A 19,052-nucleotide genomic window follows, 5' to 3' on the forward strand; every position below is an offset into this window, starting at 1 on the left:
ACATGGAGTACTCAACTAGAGATCACACTCAAAGGCAACAATTTATGTGAACCACTTGAATTGGTTACCTCATTAACACAAAAAGTTAGCACTTCACACGATTGTGTATAGACACCATTAAAATGTTTTGAGGTGGATAATTTAATGTGCGAATGAATTGATCAAACCATCGAGTTGCTTTTATTACGTCTGCACGGTTTAATTGCGCCTACTACTTACAATGTGCTTGACTGAGAGAGACTTACACTGGCAAGTATAACTTTGCATGTCTACTCACTAAAATTTACAAAGGGTTACTTGTTTCAATTTAGGCTCTTTGTTCAGCTTTTTGCATTGTAGTTTGTCATAAATGACGTATAGATAGGTCAATCAACAACGTACAACATCATGCTAAAGCACACAATAATGCCCTTCTCAGGGCATACCATCGTGCACAAGTGCCAGCTCATTACACTGCTCTTGTTTAGGTTTATGATTGCTTTTGGAGGAACCACATAAAGTGTTGTAATTATTGCACTTTACAACAGAACGTTTGTTATATATAACATTTGAAATCGAATATATTACAATGATATCCAATACTCAGATCTAAGATGCACTTTCAAATATTGGGTTTTCGCTGTGTGCTAAGGGAATAATTAATCTGTTCAAACTTTCCATCAATCAGCCCATCATAGATTTAAACATAGACTGTGCACAAGACATTGTTTCTGCGAAATTGGTCTCGAGCATTTCTCAAGATATACACTGAAGAAATTTCCTCTCAAAAGACTGTAGTAACTAGTTCTTCTCCCAACTATAACTTTGACAATGGATTTGAACACATTGTTACCCGACCTTGTGCTGCAACTTTAGCAGAGTTTTTGTTCTTGACATCCACCGCTGCCACAGCGATCATCTTTCCCACCCTCAAAACCCATGCTTCGAATTCCACCTCCTCCTACACACACAAAAATGGTGATTATTCAACTCTCTCTCCCTAAAACCAAAAAGCGTGCCCTCCCAAAAACTCAAACCTTTATTGGAGTTCCTGCTATGTAAGATATACTGATGTCCGTGACAGACCAAGAAGTGGACTTAGCAACACTTCTGATAGCAGCACAACCAAGAGTTTCGACCAAAGAGCCAATAACACCACCGTGCAGCGTCGTATATCTGTTCTGCACCATCATAACATGTCATGTCAAAGAAGACTAGTATGCAATGCTATGCTGCCGTTGTCTTTACTCACATTGTGGACCTTCCGAGTTTGCAATGAACAAACCTCGGTCCATCACATGAGAGAATGCCGGTGAGAGTGAGAGAGAGAGAGAGAGAGAGACCGAGAGGGCTGGTGAGACGGTAAGGGTGAAGAAGAGGTGGCCCGGTTGAGAGCGACAACGGTGAAAGGAAAGGGCGCGGCAGAGAAGGGCAGGCAGGAAGGCGGGCAGGGCTTGCTGCGACAAGCTGGGAGGTGCAATCTGCGCGATGCGCGACAGCCACAGCGCCCCCAACTTACTGCCTGCCTCTTCCGGATCTTCTGCCCACAAGGGCTCCATCTTGCCGCTGCCGCTCCCGCTCGCCATCGATCTCGTCACACAAGGAAAGGATCCCAATTCTGTTAGAAAGTAGAAAACCTTACCCAAGCTTGCTTCTCGTCACTATATGGCACGGCTCTGCCCGGGGGGGGGGGGGGGGGGGGGGAATCTAGGGTCCAAATTTAGGGGCACGAGGCAGCTTTAATCTCGGCCCCTAGTTCACTTGCCTTTGCTCATCTTCAATCGGAATTCAAGAAGAAGACGTCGGTATGAAAAGCAGTCAGAGGTTTGGTTTAGAGATCAATCTCCAAGTGAAAGATTGTTAAGTATGGAGTCGGATTGACCCCTTGTAATTTTTTGTGTTAAACGCGCACATTTGTAAGGACCCCATTATGAGGAGAAGCCATCGTGCGTGAAAAAAAATAACTCATCAAAAAATAAAATCATTCGTCGAAAATCAAAATTTTTATTCCCATCGAAATATTCCTTTTTTGCCAAAATATTATGGTCGGGTGGCGATCGAAAAGTGGTCGGAAAACGATCGGTTGGTTGACCAGTGGTTGGTAGTCAATGGACGGTGACCGGTGATCGAAAGTCAATGGACGGTGGCCGAATTCAAAAGCGGACTTGTCTTCTCAAGGACGGCCACACATTGGCGGATTGGAGGGTCCGATTTGGACTTATATACACAAGGGCAGCTACACATGGCTGCCTATCATGAGAGAGGGCAGCCCTTTTGACCTATAAAAGGAGGCCATTTCTACACACATTTCATAGTGTGAAGTTGATGCAACAAGGTGGGTGTGAGGTGGTAAGAGTGAAGCAAGGCGGGAGCTCCATAAGGGTATAATCCTTTTGTAACCTACTTTTTGTTTTGAAGTACTAAAGCCATTGAGTGGCTGCTTTCTCGTGGACGTAGCCCACATTGGGTGAACCACGTATATCGTGTGTACTCTCTCTCTCTCTCTCTACTCTATAATCTCTTGTAATCTCTCCATTAAGTAATCTACTCAATTATTTACTTAGCTACGTCATATTTCCTAACATGTAGTACAAGGGTTCAAAGGTAGCCTCATAAGATCCTTTGCTACCAATGGCAAGAGGCTCAAACTTAAGTTTGAGACATTCATGTCTGTGCTAGTGTAGTGCTATTGTATAATGCTACCCGCATGATATCGTTGAGGCTACTACCAAGGGCATGGAATAACACATTTTGGCTCAAACTTAAGTTTGAGCCTTAACTGTCTATGATAGTGTAGCAAAGCACTACTATACAAACCTATCCTCCTGACATCCTTGTAGCTACCAATGGCAAGAGCCTTGCTTGCAGTGTAGCCCTACAATGCAAGGGCACAGCCTCATGACATCCTTGTGGCTATCAAGGGCATGGAGAAATATCTTTAGGCTTAAACTAAAGTTTGAGTATCTGATACTGTAGCACTAGGGTGAAAGGTTAGTCTCATGAAATCCTTGTAGCCACCAAGGCATAGAATAACATCCTTGTGGAAAACAATGGGAAGAGGATTGCACTTAAGTATAGACCTTGCCTACATATGTCAGTATAGCACTACGATGCAAGTATAGATTCATGACATCCTTGTGGATACCAAAGGAAAAGAAAAACACTCTAAGGCTCGAACTTAAGTTCGAGACTCAACTGTATAATCTATTGTAGCACTAGGAAGTAAATCTAACCTCATCGTTTAGAGATACTAATTCCAAGAGGCTCAAATTTAAGTGCGATCCTCACTTGCATAGTTTAGTGTAGCACTAGAATGCAAGGCTAGCCTGACGACATCCTTGTGGCTACCAAGGGTATAGAATAGCACCTTAAGCTTAAGCTTAAGTTCAAGCCTCATTTGCATATGCTAGTGTAGCACTAGGATGCAAGGCTTTCCTCATGACATCCTTGTGTCTACTAAGGGCAGGAGGCTCAAACTTAAGTTTGAGCCTTGCCTACATATGCTAGTATAGCATTAACATGAAAGTCCTCATGACATCCTTGTGGCTACCAAGGGTATAGAATAGCACCTTAAGCTTAAGCTTAAGTTCAAGCCTCATTTGCATATGCTAGTGTAGCACTAGTATAGCTTTGCCTACATATGCTAGTATAGCACTAGCACTAACATGAAAGTCTAGCTTCATGACATCCTTGTGGATACCAAGGGAATAAGACAACACCTTTAGGTTCAAACTTAAGTTGAAATCTCAGTTGCGTATGGTATTGTAGCACTAGTGTGTAAGGCTAGCCAAGGGACATCCTTGTAGCTACTTAGGGAAAGAGGCTCGACCTTAAGTTCAAACCTCACCTACATATGCTAGTATAGTAAGTCTAGCTTAATGACATCCTTGTGGCTACTTAGGAAAAGCGTCTCAAATTTAAGTTCAAACCTCACCTACATATGCTATTGTAGCAAGTCTAGCTTAATGACATCCTTGTGGCTACTTAGGGAAAGAGGCTGGAGATTAAGTTTGAACCTTGCCTACATATGATAATATAGCAATTCTGGCTTGAACTTAAGTTTGAGCCTCAACTGCATATGTTATTTTAGCACTAGGGTGTAAGGCTAGCCTCATGACGTCTGTGTGGATACCAATGCCAAGAGGCTCAAACTTAAGTTCGATCCTCACTTGCATATACTAGAGTAGCACCATCATGTAGGGCTTGTTGCTACCAAGGGCATACAAGAACACCTTTAGGCTCGACTTTAAGTTCAAGTCTCAATTAGATATTCAGCACTAGGATGCAAGGCTTGCCTCATGACATCCTTGTGGCTTTCCTTATTTTCATATGCTATTGTAGCTCTAGGGTGTAAGGTTAGACTCATGATATCCTTGTGGCTACTAGAGGCAAGAGGCTCGAGCTTAAGTCCAAGCCTCACCTAGATATGTTAGTATAGCACTATCACAAAAATCTAGATTCATAACATCCTTTTAGGATTCATGCAAGAATAGAAAAACACTTAGGATTGAACTTAAGTCTAGCCTCACAAAATCCTTCTGGTTACCAATGACAAGAGGCTCAAACTTAAGTTCGATCCGTGCTTGCATATTCCAGGGTCCAAATTTGGGGGCACGAGGCAGCTTTAATCTCGGCCCCTAGTTCACCCGCTTTGCGGGGTGTGGGTCGAGTGTGGGACATCTCGATTGCCACACGAATGCCCTACCATCACGCTAGCGCGCGTCACTGTCTATGTTGGCATGGCACATGATCATACCCTAGTTTAGGTGCCCCTAGTTCACCCCCAATTCACCCACCCCTAGCTTACCAGCCCCTAGTTCCCCGTTAGTTCACCCTCAGTTCACCCCTAGTTCACCCTTAGTTCACCCCTCGTGCACTGTGTGCTCCGACGGCGGAGATTAAAGCCGCCTCGCGTCCCCAAATTTGGGCCCTAGATCCCCTCTGACCCAGAGCCGTGCCATATAGTGATGAGCGTGCTGGTGTGGATTCTAGGTCGCGATCAACCATTAGCTCCACAAAAAGAGGAGCGCTCAAGAAGAGGGACAACCAAGCTCCCCTGCCCATTGTTGGGCGGGGTTGGAGCTCACATCGCGACAACACCCACAACCAGGCGCAACCAATAGGTTACGCAGCAGTCACTAAAACAAGCAGCTCTAATTTAATTTTTATTTTAAGCTGGGCAGGCAGATGTGTAAAGCTCACTCGTCCACCCCAACGTGAGGATTATTGCCTGTGCATCGATGTATAACCGGCCTTCGGAAAGTGAGGCCTAGCATAAACAAGGTGAAGAGACACCAAGGCCTGCTAAGTTAAGGGAGGAATGAGATTTAAGGAAAGTGTTTTGATATAAAATTATATTATCCATTATACATATAAAATCACAAATAGTTTATATATTTGAAAAGGTTCCACTTAAATAATAAGGTGAAAGATGCACATTGCACATTATCATTTGAAAACAAAATAAAATGAAAATAAAAATATGCATTGTATATTATTCATTATACATACACAAGCTAAATTCAAAAAAGGTAGTGGCAATAATCTCGTACTCTTTCTTCCACCTCTCTCTTCATTCACAGGGGAGGAGGTAGCTCAATAAAATTTATTCTGTATGATTTGGATGTCCAATGAGTTGTAGTGTAGTGGTAGTGTTGTTTACGTAGCTATTGGATTCAATTCAATCACACCGATCCACGTTTTGTGTTGAAAAGTGGATGGCAGAACTTCTCTGTTGAGGGGGGGAAGGCTTGCTAATTTTTTTGTGGGTCCAAAGAAGTATAATTTCTTTTTGTGTCAATGGACAACCTCCATGGTGAAGGCACATTTCTTTCTGAACGTCCTTCATTGGCTCTGGTGAACCCAGTGTACGAGAAAAACCATTTTCCCAAACATACAAAATTCCTTTTCTTGGATTTGTCAAGAGAAAATTTTAAAAATTAGGTTATTTTTTTCAAATTTTTATACTTTTTTCTCTATTTTGGGGCAAAATTTCTCCTTTTGCACCTTCCCTCAACCAACATTCTTGAAATTAAAAAACGGCACGATATTAAGCTGAGACACATTTTTTCCGAACATTGGGTGAACCCAACCATAATCATGAATGGTTTATATAGATCAGAAAAAGCTGCACTTAATTAATAAGGTGAAAACATTATTATTTAAAAACAAAACAAAATAAAAGTAATAAAACTAGGAAAACACATTAAAAACTAAAATTAAAGAATATATTAACATTATCATTAAAAAATATAGATTTAATAAGCATAGAGAATAATAAATCAATTTAATAATTCAATAATTTAATAATTTAATAAAATGAATCTTAGTGAAGTCTTTAAATAAAAAGACTCTTATAAGTGAGTTGAATACTTCACATCGTATATGGATCAAACTCCTATGGAGACTCTTTAATCCTTTGTTCTTTACTCTTTTTCACCATGCCAAAAAAAATGAAAGCATCTTTGGGAAATAGCATTTGAAACGAAATGCTTTCCTCCTCTTCAATTTTATAAGGGACACATGTCAAGCAAACAAATTTGAACGACCTTCACTCATATGGATACTAAAGCCTTTAGCACGCCAAAAATGAATGGATGTTGGGAAAAAGTGATTAGTTATTCAAAGATATGGAATGTAAAACAATGTAGAAGGACTTTAGCACGCCAAAAATGAATGGATGTTGGAAAAAGTGATTAGTTATTCAAAGATATGGAAAGTAAAACAATGTACAAGAGATGAAATGAATAGTCTCCCTTGCCTATACAAAAGAAACCTTGCATGTGATTCTCTCTCTCTCTCTGTCTCTCTCTCTCCCCACCCCACCCAAAACAACAACAACAACAAATAGTCAGATTCTTTAGTTGTTGGGTGTGATTTTCTTACATTCCCTAATGGAACCATCTAACAAATTAATTCATTCTTTCAATTTGTTGACATGGGCAAAGTCCAGAAGACTAACATGCCCTGAGTTCCAAATTCATCACGTAGATCTTTGAGGTCTCTTGGAATTGTTCCTACAAGGCTAAGACGTTAAAATTTCTCTTCTTCTAAGAGTCATTAATGGACACAAACACCGCATCTACAAAAGAGGCCAACAAATTGGCTCTCTTTGTTCAAGTGCTTGGATTGGATAATCAAAATAGGTATGGAAGAATCAGATTAAAAAACTTAAATCCAGTATTAATAGAGCATGACAAAAATGTATTGGTGGGTAAACGAAGATGAGCTACAAGGTCTTAATATTGCGACATCACATAATCCGAGATTGTCACCTTGAAGGATAACAAAGCTATAAGAACATTATGACACAATTTGGGCATCCTTTGTAGTTGGTGATTTGAGAATAAAATTCTACTCAAATGATGGTTCATAAGATGTGGACTCCTATCATCCCAAGCTAATGGACAGACTGAAAGTTCTAATAAATTCCTTGCTGTGTATTCTCAAAAAGATTGTTTCACAATGAAGACTAGGATGACAAGTTGGATTCAACTCTTTGGTTTTTTAATAAAGTCCACTTGTGTATTCTTAAAAGTATTGTTTGTAGATCAAAAGGAAGACTAGGATGATAATTTGGATTCAACTCTTTGGTCCTTTAAGTCAACTTACAGAATCGCAACAAGAATGACTCACTTTAGATTGGGTTGTGGTTAAGAGGAAGTGATGCCAATAGAATTTGGCTCCAAGTCTGTGGATTATGGCTCAACATACATTGTCTCCAGTGAAATAAATTAAGTACATGTGGATGTGGAAACAACTCTTGTGGTTGGAAGAAGATAGGATCCTCAAAGCCTATTTTGCAAGGATCTCTATCCAATGCCCATAAGCACTCGACAATGTGCAAACTTCTTGGAAGGTAGTCCTTTGGTTAGTTTTTGTACCATTCACGTACCTCATCACACCCTTCACTACCCCCCAATGCTTCTTGCCAAGATTCGCCATTAATATACTCAGAAATCCCTCTGCAACCTCCATGTTTAGATGAGTTCCCATCATGGCATACATCAAAGAACCAATTCCAGATGCGCAAGGGATCTTGGTCATCTCAGCCTTTTTCTCATCAGATTTAGGGAAATCATCGTGGCTTGATTTCACATATGGAGGCAATGGAGTAGATAATGGCTTCCCCCTCCACATTGAAACGCTTCAGTACACGAAAAATGTACTCTTTCTATGATACGTAAAAAACTTTCACATGTCTCACATAATGCACATGCTAAGAAGATGGTTTGCTTCACCCAAATCCTTCGTGTCAAAGTTGTCATGCAACTTCAACTTCAATGTATCTACTTTAAAACTATTCTTCCCAAGGATGAGCCATATCATCCACATAAAGGATCAAAATGAAAAGACGACCATCTATAACTTTCTTCGTGTAGAGCAAATGATCAATTTTGCCCCACCTATACCCTTGAGACCTCATAAAAGCATCAAATTTATAATACCAATTCCGTGGTGCCTATTCAAACCATGAAAGATTCTCTTAAGCTTAAACACCAATTTCTTTGCCATTTTTAACAAAATCCTATGGATGTTTCATGTAAAATGCCCTTGTGGAGATCACATAAGAATGTAGTCTTAACATCCATTTCAACCAAATCCATGTCCTCTTTGGCTACAAAAGCAAGTATTGCTTCCAAGGTAGTCATCTTGACAATTGACAAAAAACCCTCATGAAAATCAATGCCTTGCTATTGCTTGAAACCTTTGGTAACCAACCGAGCCTTGTAGTTTGGCTTGGCATCATTGGGTGTGACCTTTAACTTGTTACACATTTACACGGCAAAGCATTCTTCCTTTTTGGCAAAAGTACTAATTGATTCTTCTTCAAAGAGTCATTTGGTAACATAACACTCTCTCACATTAAGGGAAGTTTGAGGTCACTATTTTGCCTTGCAAAAAAATTTAGAGAGAGAAAATGCTTAGCTATTCTAAAAAATATAGGAAACAAATTTCAAATCCAAAAACTTCCACCTTTTACCATTTGCATGGGATATCACTCTTTGGGGCCACACATGAAGTGTCACTTCCAAATCTCTTGGGAATGGGTCCCTTCCCCAAAAGTTCTCCCTCCAACGCATTGGTTTTCTCTTTCGGCCCAAATTTCAAATCCCCCCCCCCGGCTCCCTTTTGTCAATCATGTTTCTTTTCACCATATTCAAACCCATCATCTTCTTCCCCATATCCATGTTTTGACTTTGGTATTGCAACCCTGAATCCTGCTAGGACATGTATCTATTATCTCCATGTTGAGTTAGAAGATATTCAAATATTCCCCCTCTCAAAAAAGAAATAGGGTTTTTGGAACTCTTCCTTCTGTCATTCAGGCAATGAGATCAGAGAGAAATAAGCACATTGATTTATGGATATATAATAGACTGTATCATCCCACAAGCACCCGACCATTCTTCAATTGTTCTTCATTGATGAGGTTTCTAGAAGATGGCATTAAAGGGCTTTTAGGCTATACACAAAAGCTTGTAGTAGTTGACAGGGACATTCTTAAGCTGGAGAACCATTTGTACATTGGTTCAAGGATTCTCTCAGCCATCAACTTAAAGAAAGAAAAGAGAAGATAAAAAACTTGTAATCATTATTTAATACAATTAAGAGAAATAAGTCAATGCTTGGGATTAGACAAAACAAAAGAAGTTGAAGAATATTGAGAGTTTCAAGTGAGGAGTTGGAGCCTGGAGAGTAGAAGAATCAAAGCAGTGAAGTAAAACTGATTTACTTTTCAAGTTGGTATCCTTAGATTTATTATTGCTATAGCCTTTGTTTGTGTTCATCTCAAGTCCCTAGTTCAGTGACACTATTCACAAGGAAACATGAGAGGTGGATCACAATCATTTTGGGAGGTGGTTTCACTTGTTCTTGATGGGAACCTATTGGATGAGAGAAGGTTCAATAAGGTTAGGAAGAAATGCATTGAGGGATTCTTCCAAAGTTCTACCTTGGACAAGGATGATGTTCAAGGGACTATGGACAATGTTGGAATTGGCAAGGTAGGTTACCAATAACTATTCAAGGCCATGCATAGAAAAAACTTGAAGCACTCAAGAGTGGAGGGCTCCTAGCAAGGCTAGAACCAATTCTAGGCTCATGGAGGTGCTTGGGAAGCCTTTTCACATCCATGACATATATCGTGGTAAGAAGAAAGACCTCCCTCAAGTTTAACTATTTTAACAATCCGTTCTTTGACTTAAGGACTTTACAACGAGTAATAATAGAATTCTACGAATCTTCAGCATTTTGAGGTGGATGGGCAAACCATTTTTGTGTTTAAATTAGATGAAAGTGAAATTATGAAGAATAGAAAACTTGAGAGAGTGTTAATAACCCTCACAAATAGAGCTCTTGATAACATAGAGGGCCAAAAAAACCTAAAACTTTCAGTGTTAGTCAGAGAAGAACATTTAGTGGTTGGGTGCTTTTGCGGTCAATTGTGGGGGTCCTTCTATTCTTATAGAAGGGGATGGTTGGGTGGAGCATCAAGTTCCCCTGCTGAAGACCTCTTATTGTATCATAGCAAGGTCATCTAGTTATTTTTAGTGTTGCTTTTTGCATGCATGCACAAAGGCCATGCATGGAGAAGACAAAGGGAAAGAAGGGTCTTGATTGTGTGGCTACAACACATACTTGCACCTCAAGGCAAGGCAAGGGGTGGTGGAAGCTCTCAAAAGCAATTTTGGTGGAAAACTATTCGCATCTCGACAAGGCTCGACACAGACAATTGACTTGGAGAGCTTGTTTTTCTTGCATCGATTAGCAAACCAATGTTTGGCAAGAAAATTGGGATTCAACACTAGAAGTTGAATCTCAAAGTGGTTGATTGCAACAAGAGAAGCTGAACCTCAATCTCTCAAGGCTTTCAAGATTGTACTTTGGACATCTCTTAGAACACATTCAGGGCATTGAAGCTCTTATGGCTTCATTTACAATTGGCAAAGTAGTTCAACATCATAATAGACCTCAACAAGGTTTTTGAGCATAGGAATTTGAGTTTGGCAAGGCCAATTGCATTCCATAGCTTGCTATTCTCTCATTATCAAGAAATTCGAAAGCTCATTATAGCTTCAAAACCCTCAAGTTATAAGTGGAAGCTTTGACATATCAAAGATCTCCAAGCTCGCAAGATTGAATCGGCGGGCTATCAACACCAAAGTTTCTCCAGCTATCAACAAGGCATTCTTTGTTATGAGGTACTTTTTATTACATTAATAGTACCAATGCACCGGGTGTATCCATAAACATGCATCATACTTTTGATTTGGAGCATCCGTCACCCATTAGGTCTATCGTGGCCTTGCAACAGGATACTCTCATGGAGAATATCCACACAAAAACTGGCACGAACACCCAAATTTAGTTGCTTGACCTTTAAGAATTCAGAGCATTGCAATCACGCATGTGCATGTTAAAAGAAAATTTTGCACATATGAATGAGAATTTCACGAAATTGTCTAGTCTACATGAATGAGAATCAGTAGGCCAAAAGTGAACCACCTATGAATGTTTTCAGCTCAGGGCTTGAAAATTCTAACCATGGAGCCTCGACGTAAAGCTCCAATTTAGACCTGTTGCAAACTCTCCCTTAGAAAGAGGTGAATGAGCTGTTGAAAAACACCAAACCACCCATATTTTGGGGTAGGAGAAAGAACACAACAAAGATATGGTAAAGAACTTCCTTTGAGGAGTACACTAGTTTCATCAAACTCTGGATGTAGTCAAGGCACTACAAACTAGCTTGACACTAGAAGAAAAAGCCTATAAATGATTCATGTCCCTCAAGGAGAAGGGCATCATACCGTACACGAGCCACACACATGGGTTGCTTTTGAGGATGCGTTCAAAAAATAATTTCTTCCTACTAATGAGAAGGATAGAAATTAGACAACGTGGGATGAGTGTTCTATGAGGTAGCATAAAACATTGCTTACACTACAAAAATTTTATCCTCAAAATGGAGGGTTTAAATGACTTCTAGCAAGTATGAGGGTTTATTCGTGGGTTAACTCCTGAGTTCAAGAAGCATGTGAAAACCCAGGATCCCAAAAAAATTGAGGAAGCTACAATGCAAGCACATATTCATGATGATCCCGATGATAAATGATTTCATAACACACATATGCTTCATATTTTGCATGCACGTGTATCTCGTAGCAATAATCAAGCACATAATTAAAGAATTTTTTTGTAGCCTCATTTGTGGCATCCAAGAAGCCCAAGGGGACTAGAGGCCATCTTTCAACTAAGAAATTCAAACAGGAAAAGAAAGAGAAGTTACGTTTTACTTGCATGGGAAGTGGTCATGGCAAAGAGGATTGTCCCAAAGAAAATTTGATGCCCATGGTAAGGACAAATTGGTGCACATGGTGCAATTTATTCTCCTAGAAGAGTCCTCTTCTCGTTATTCCAATGTGAAGGTGACACATATTGAAGCGGTTCATGAGTGATGTATTACTGTCTTTATGTGGCAAATGACATTGGACTACACGAGTTTGTGAGAATGAATGGCTACATTCAAGGTCACAAGGTGACAAGGTTGATAACAATTCTATTATATATGCAAATTTCTCAATGTTGCATGCTTTTCTTTCCTCTCCTCCTTCTCTTACTAGTTCTTAGTCTCATCACAATAAGAAAATGCTTCTAATAAATTGAAGGAACTCTTAACAAATACAATGATCTTTTTCCACAAGATTTACCACGGGTTATTGCGCCAACACATTCTCTGCAACAAGATATAGAGAAGGAAGAAGGGAGCAGCTTGGCAACATGTGCGTATCACATGTTTGCAAGTGATTTTGCTTGTGTATTTGGAAGCTTCTACATCGCCATTGTGTGCACGCAGATTGTAGTGCAAGAGAAGCCCAAATTGTAGATCTAAAATTAGGCATGTATATTCACCTTGTATAGAGCTTGTGTAGCAAAAAATTGTTGATTTTGGCAGAGAAGGAGGAGCAGGAAGTGCTGCAGCTCGTTTTTGGCTTCCGAAACAATGTTTTTTGCATATCTCCGTCTCACGGAGTTGGATAGATATGATCTAAAAGTCTAGGTAATGCTTTTGACACATTCCAAATGTGATGGTGATGTCCATTTTTTGAAATTATGATCAACATTGTAGTAGGTGCAACAACAACAAGTTTGTGATGCGTTTTTGGGCCAAAAAATGGCATTTTTGGCATGTCTCTCACATTGGATTTGTGTGATCTAGTAGTCTATCCTAGAGTTTTGGCACATTTAAGACACGTTCATTATATTAGAATTTTGAAACTTTGAGCACTAATTTTTTTGCAACAACCTACAAGAATCTCAATGTGTGGAAGCTTGAGATTTTGATCATTGTAGAGCATGATGTGGTTTGCATCCTTGGCTATGTTTCTCACATTGTGGTGCTATTTGAGAGAGAATTTACCTTGAATTTGTGTGAGAAATTAATGCTTTGGGATGTGACTTTCAAATTGTTACACATTTAGATGCGGTTTTGTTCACATTGTATGACTGTGTGGGGCGTTCCAGAGATTGGTTTTAGCATGGTTTTGTGCAGATTTGCTATGTATGCATATGCAGATATGGATTGAGCTTATTAAAGGTTCACATGTATATAGGTTTTTGGACATATGAAGTTGTCCATAGAGCTACTCGTGTGGGAGTGAGCTTGGTTGCCATGCTTATGGCACATGTATGCCATATGTGGATGTGTGATTGAGACATATTGTTATTGGAAAGGTTTATGCGCTTTTGATTATGACCCAAAGGTTTTGTCTTGGTTCTCTCCATCATGGTTGGAGAGCGTTAAGTCACTTTTGACTTGGTGTATGACACCTGTGGATGAGAGACTGAGTCTCTGTTTTGTGCATTACCAAAACGGCATCATTGATGCATTCTACGCATTGTTTGTGTTGCCGATATGTAGGGTTCTTAGTGTGAAACTTCTTTGAGTTTGGTTTCCAAAACTCTTCAAAGTTTCCCTGTAGTCCTCTTTTAAGCTCAAAGGATTATGTCTCTCACTCTAAGTATGCATCCCTCTGAGATGGATCTTCCATCCACACGATTGGTGGGGCACGAGCTCTCTTGGTGCTCTTTTTTTATAATTTCTCTTTTCCCTTGGCAGATCCCTTTTCTTCTTCTTGCTCTATTTGCTCAAGAGCTATGTATTTGTAGCCTCTTGTTGAGCGTAGAAATTGCCACTTTCTCTTCCTCAAGTTGGGCTTATACTTACCAACCTTCTCTGTGGTGGAGTTGAGACAGGAGATTCTCGTGGATGAGGCTCCTCTTCATCCTCTTGCATTAGTAGCCAATCATTTTGCCCAGGATCGGATGGTAAATTATTTCTTGCCAGTTATTCCACACGCAAAATGTGATGGTACTTGGCTTTTTCATCTTCGTTAGAGCAATATGAATATATTGGGCATGGTTGATTGATAATGGCCCTTGCTTCCTCCATGCTTGAGTGAAGGTGGAGGCTACTACATGGTTCAGGCATGCGCAACTTGGAGGTTTCTTGGTAGTAAAATGACAATGTTGGCAATATATATGGAGAGCATTCTCTAACTCTCTCTGCTTCAAGTCAGCAAAAGAGGTTGGCTGCTTAGTGAAGGTCTCTACGGTGACCATTTCCTTGTGCCTCATCATTTGACCATTTCTTGGCACTTTCAAATTTTCTACCTTTATTTCCTCAGAGATATTGACTTTGATTGGTGTGTTTTTTAGGTATGAGATTGTTGGTTGATTGTATTTCTTTATTGTTTCTACCAACTCATAGGCCCTTTGATAGTCTAATACACACATTAAAAGCTCTATATACTCTTTTAATTCGATCCTCTCCAATAACAATTGCACTGTAGGTGCTTTGGCTAGATTCGATGCCTCCTTAGGAAGCATGCACTTCCACCTTTCTACCCTTTGCACTCTTGAACACCCACATGTGAATAGCAACTTGTTGGGCTTCCAGCTATTCTTTGCTAAGCCATGTGACATTTGCTTACTTGAGAGACTACTCTTTAAGTTTGTAGGGTGGTAACTCTGCTAGCTTCTCCTTGAGGGACTTTTTCTTTGATGTGCTAAGGGTTGATGACATAGCACCTATTACCATGACCAAAGTTGGTAGTTTAGTCCAAGTCATATCTTTAAGAGCTCTGAACAAATTTCTAGGCTAATGTATACTTTTAATAAAGCAATAAAAAGTGATGTATAGTGGAATCAAGCCAAAAAAAATTGCATTTTTGTCAATTGGCTATTAGGTGCACCTAACTGTGATATGTGTGTATTTTGGCTCATAATGGGTGCTTCTTTTCTCTTTGATGGTTACCTAAGTGCTATAAGATGGATTGGCTGAGGTTTGGTTAGATTTGGAACAGAAATGTGGGTGTAAAGCTCAAAAAATGATCTGCTTTTTGCGCCATTTGGTTGGTCAATGATAACTTGATGTGCACATACCAATTAAGATGAAACTTATCATGGGGATATAGAATAAGATGTGTCAACTAATTCCGAAGAGATTCTCTCCAAAATCCCTCCTTTTTTGGTACATGCTTATTTTGTACATCTAATAGCTGGGTAAGCCAAATCTTAAGCATTTTAGGTCCATCTTGTTACAATGGGTCTCTGTGGTCATAACATGGCTTCCCATGCCAACATGACTCACTTGTGATAGATTAAACTCATCTTTGGCTTTCAAGCAATGTGTCATGTGACCATTATGCATATTATGAAAGCGCATGTATAAGCAATGAAGTGAAAGGAGCAATTTGTGCAAAAAAATGGAGACTCACTTATTAGGCGTGCCTATAGTGAACTTGTCCAAAAATGACCTTTATGACCTCTTTCTATCACACATGGTTTTGTTTAGCCTATTAAAGTTCATTTAATGTCTAGGTTTGTTTTCATGATTCCTGGTGTGGTCCCTTGATGTTGGACGCCTCTCACTTGACCCACTGTGGGTCTAGCACCCATTCACCAATGTTATTGAGTTAGAAGGGTTAAGGGTGGATTAAGTATGATGTGGTGAATCCCCTTATCAACTATCAACTTTGGTGGCTATTGGGTCATTCTTTTGCCTTGTATTGAAAAATGATGCTTTGTAGCCTTGAAGGGAATAATAGTGTTTTACTCGTTGTCCCTAGCTCTAAGTTGGCCCATCTTCTCCACATACCCCTGCATGATCATGCTAACAAACTTGCCAAGCCTCCACTGTTAATCATGCATAATAAGGGTGAAATTGGGATTTTGCTCTATACATGGATTTTATACCTTGTGGGGATGTCCCGGTTCAAATTTGGTCTGATTTGGTCCAATGGTTTAGTAAGTACATATGGTTTTCTTAGCCTCATGAGTTTGTGTAATATACCCTCGTGTAGAGAATTTTTGGATTCTAACATATGTAGGCCATTTTATTGTTTGTAGCTCTAGATCAAGTCCCAAGCCAATTAGGCCATTTGGAAATATCCTCAGAATCAATCTAAACTTTTTCTATCCATTCCATTGAGTTTGAATATTTGGTTTTTGAAGTCAACTTTTGATTCCAAGGTTCTTGCGTAATCATTTATCTATCTCCCCCCTCCTTAAATGATTCCTCTTAGACTATAGGTAATCACCAAGTTTGTGGAGTGCATGGGTGTAAAAAGCATATTTATGCATAGCCATGATGGACTCTACCATGCAACTGAGGTCAATGCATGTTAAAGATAGATGTTGTGCAAGAGGGGTTTTATAACCATTTTTAGAAAAAAATGACTTTACTTTTGGAAAGAAGACGCATACTTACATATGTACACATGATTAAGGACTCATATACAACTTTTGTTTATATTTCTCACTATTTTTTCTTAAATGGGCATTTACAAAAAAAAAGGAAATATCCAGAATCAAATAAGAAAAATTTGAAAAATACAAGTAAAAAACCAATGCCCAAATTTAGCGCATTAGCACTCACTCTATTGGGTCCGCATCTAGTATGTCTCCCCCTCTCCTTGATGGAGTCCTCTTAATGATTGGTGATCACTAGGTTTGTGCAATACATGGGTGTAAAAAGCATGTCCATGCACAACCATGACTGGCTCTACCATACAACTAAGGTCAATGCATGTTAAAGATAGATGTTGTATAAGAGGAGGATCTTGAGAAATGTGCTCAAGGGTACCTGATGCCAAGGTTTTTTGTAAGTGCTACCAAATAATAGATTCTACAATTGTAATGCTCATTGCTTGATGGTAGGAGTTTTTTGGTGAATCTACTTGGGTTTCCATATTCAGGTACCACGATTCGTGGAATTTTTCTTGGGTTGGTGTGTAGCGGTAGCAAAGGTGTTAGGTTGGTTACCTATAGCTATAATTGGAACTTGAATGACCTATTGATTTGTTTTTATCTGTCATATCATTTGTTTTATTAATTGTGACTACCAAGATGGTTTTGCTAGCTCTTTGGTGGATGGTATTGCTGATGTGTGGATACTCAATTTAATTTTGGATTATTCAAAAGAATTTTTTTTGGTATCCAAATTTCTCGATTCCATGCATGCATCCTTTGGATGACTTTGTGGGTTTCTGTCCTAGCATGATTGGTTTCTCAACCTATGATTTATAAGGGTTATCACTTAAATTATTCGATTTCCTTGAGACATCTTTATCATCAAGCAATTGTTTTCCCAGTATGATATTGTGTTATAAGTCTGAATCCAAGGTGTTGTAAGGATTATTTTCTTTGACAACTGATCGTTTGGTAAGGACATAAAACAAATGTTGGCATGGTATATCTTGAATAATGAAATTAATGTAAGTTTTTTCAATTTGTTCAGAAAAGAGATTGATTTGTAGTGTGAAGGCTTATTCAGCATGGTTCCATTTCTTCAATTTTCATTTGAAAGTAAGTGGTATAGTTCATAAGATTTCCTCTAGAACCAATATCCACTAATGCTCACTCTTAATAGAGCAAATGAGAATTCTAACATCAATTCCATCTTGTACAGAATCACTTGGTAGTACACCCTCGATGGCCTTGATGGGTACGGGCTTCAACCACATAAGTTGTTTACACTTTAGAATCCAAAGTTGAGCTTCTTCTTAAGCTTGTTTGATCACCTTATGTTTTTTAAGCTTGCAATCTTTAGTTGCATGTAATCTGTTTACCATTTTATTCGTTAGTGGAAAATGATACTTTCTTAATCTACCACCAGTAATCCAACTAACCATGATATCACCGTCTAATGTTGCAAGTTCTACATCACTACTAGGAGATAAGTCTTCAATTATAAATGGCCTACTTTCTCTTGGTGTTTTAGTGAGTACACCAATAGAAGGTCTCCTTTTCTAAATTCTTTTGTGATAATTTTTGAGCCAAAAATTGTATTTGTTTCTACTTTTGCTTATAGAAATGTGCTATGGTCAACAGTCTTTTCTCATCTAGTTTTTAAATCTCTTCAAGTCAGGGTGAAAATTCATGTCCATCCTAGTCAAGTGCTAGAGCTACTCGTAGTGTCTTTGGAATTAGGAATTCCATTGAGAGTATTGCATCCATTTTAAAAACTAAATTGAATTGTATTTTCAAAGCGGTTTTGTATTCTACACGATATGCCCATAATGCAAAGTGCAATGAGTTCAAAGTGGTTTTGTATGCTACACGATATGTCCATAATGCAGAGTGCAACTACATTTTTTTAAATCAATTCATCATGTACTAACTATTTTTGTAGAATTGAGCTCAAAATTTTGTTGGTATGTTCTGCTTGCCCATTAGCTTGCGGATGATAGGGAGTTCATTTTCCATGAATTACCATGAATTCATTCAAAAAACGCTCAAAAGTAGCCAACTGTGCTCAAAGGAAAGAGTTTTAGACAAAAGAGTCAAATTCCAAGAGATTGGCCCAAGTTTCTGGTTGCACTCTAGGAAAGGATATGGGCAAGATCTTATTTACAAGATGGAAGCCCAAGTGAAGGATATAATGGTTTTAGTGCTTTCTCAAATACAAAAAATTCTATTATGATTCCTCTCAAGAGAAATGGGTAGATCCCACATATTTCCTAATTCCTTGATGCTAGACTTAAAAAGATCTAAGGGTTTTAAAGAGGAAA

General features: G+C 39.0%; 1 protein-coding gene across 2 annotated transcripts; it reads right to left on the bottom strand.

The window, feature by feature from the left end:
- Positions 1-251: 251 nt before the first annotated feature.
- LOC147445247 (uncharacterized) lies at positions 252-1,641 on the bottom strand. 2 transcript variants are annotated; one of them, XM_086525978.1, is made up of 3 exons: positions 1,323-1,627; positions 1,017-1,160; positions 252-940 (listed from the first exon to the last, which is right to left on the bottom strand). In XM_086525978.1, exons 1-3 carry the CDS (start codon positions 1,563-1,565, stop codon positions 797-799), a joined length of 531 nt encoding a protein of 176 aa, XP_086382104.1. In that variant the 5' UTR covers positions 1,566-1,627; the 3' UTR covers positions 252-796. The 2 variants fall into 2 exon arrangements, with proteins under 2 accessions (XP_086382104.1, XP_086382105.1); XM_086525979.1 differs by lacking the exon at positions 252-940 and having other exon boundaries at positions 1,017-1,155; positions 1,232-1,641.
- Positions 1,642-19,052: the final 17,411 nt, after the last annotated feature.

Source organism: Adiantum capillus-veneris, chromosome 12, assembly GCF_014529385.1.
Source record: "Adiantum capillus-veneris isolate H3 chromosome 12, ASM1452938v2, whole genome shotgun sequence".
Lineage (NCBI taxonomy): Eukaryota > Viridiplantae > Streptophyta > Polypodiopsida > Polypodiales > Pteridaceae > Adiantum > Adiantum capillus-veneris.

Bases quoted from the DNA above. Each gene is read 5' to 3' on its own strand.
- LOC147445247 (XM_086525978.1), bottom strand. From the start codon at position 1,565: ATGGCGAGCGGGAGCGGCAGCGGCAAGATGGAGCCCTTGTGGGCAGAA. The intron at 1,161-1,322 runs GTCTCTCTCTCT...ATGATGGTGCAG, and splicing joins CCGTCTCACCAGCCCTCTCG to AACAGATATACGACGCTGCA. The intron at 941-1,016 runs GTTTGAGTTTTT...TTGTGTGTGTAG, and splicing joins TAGCAGGAACTCCAATAAAG to GAGGAGGTGGAATTCGAAGC.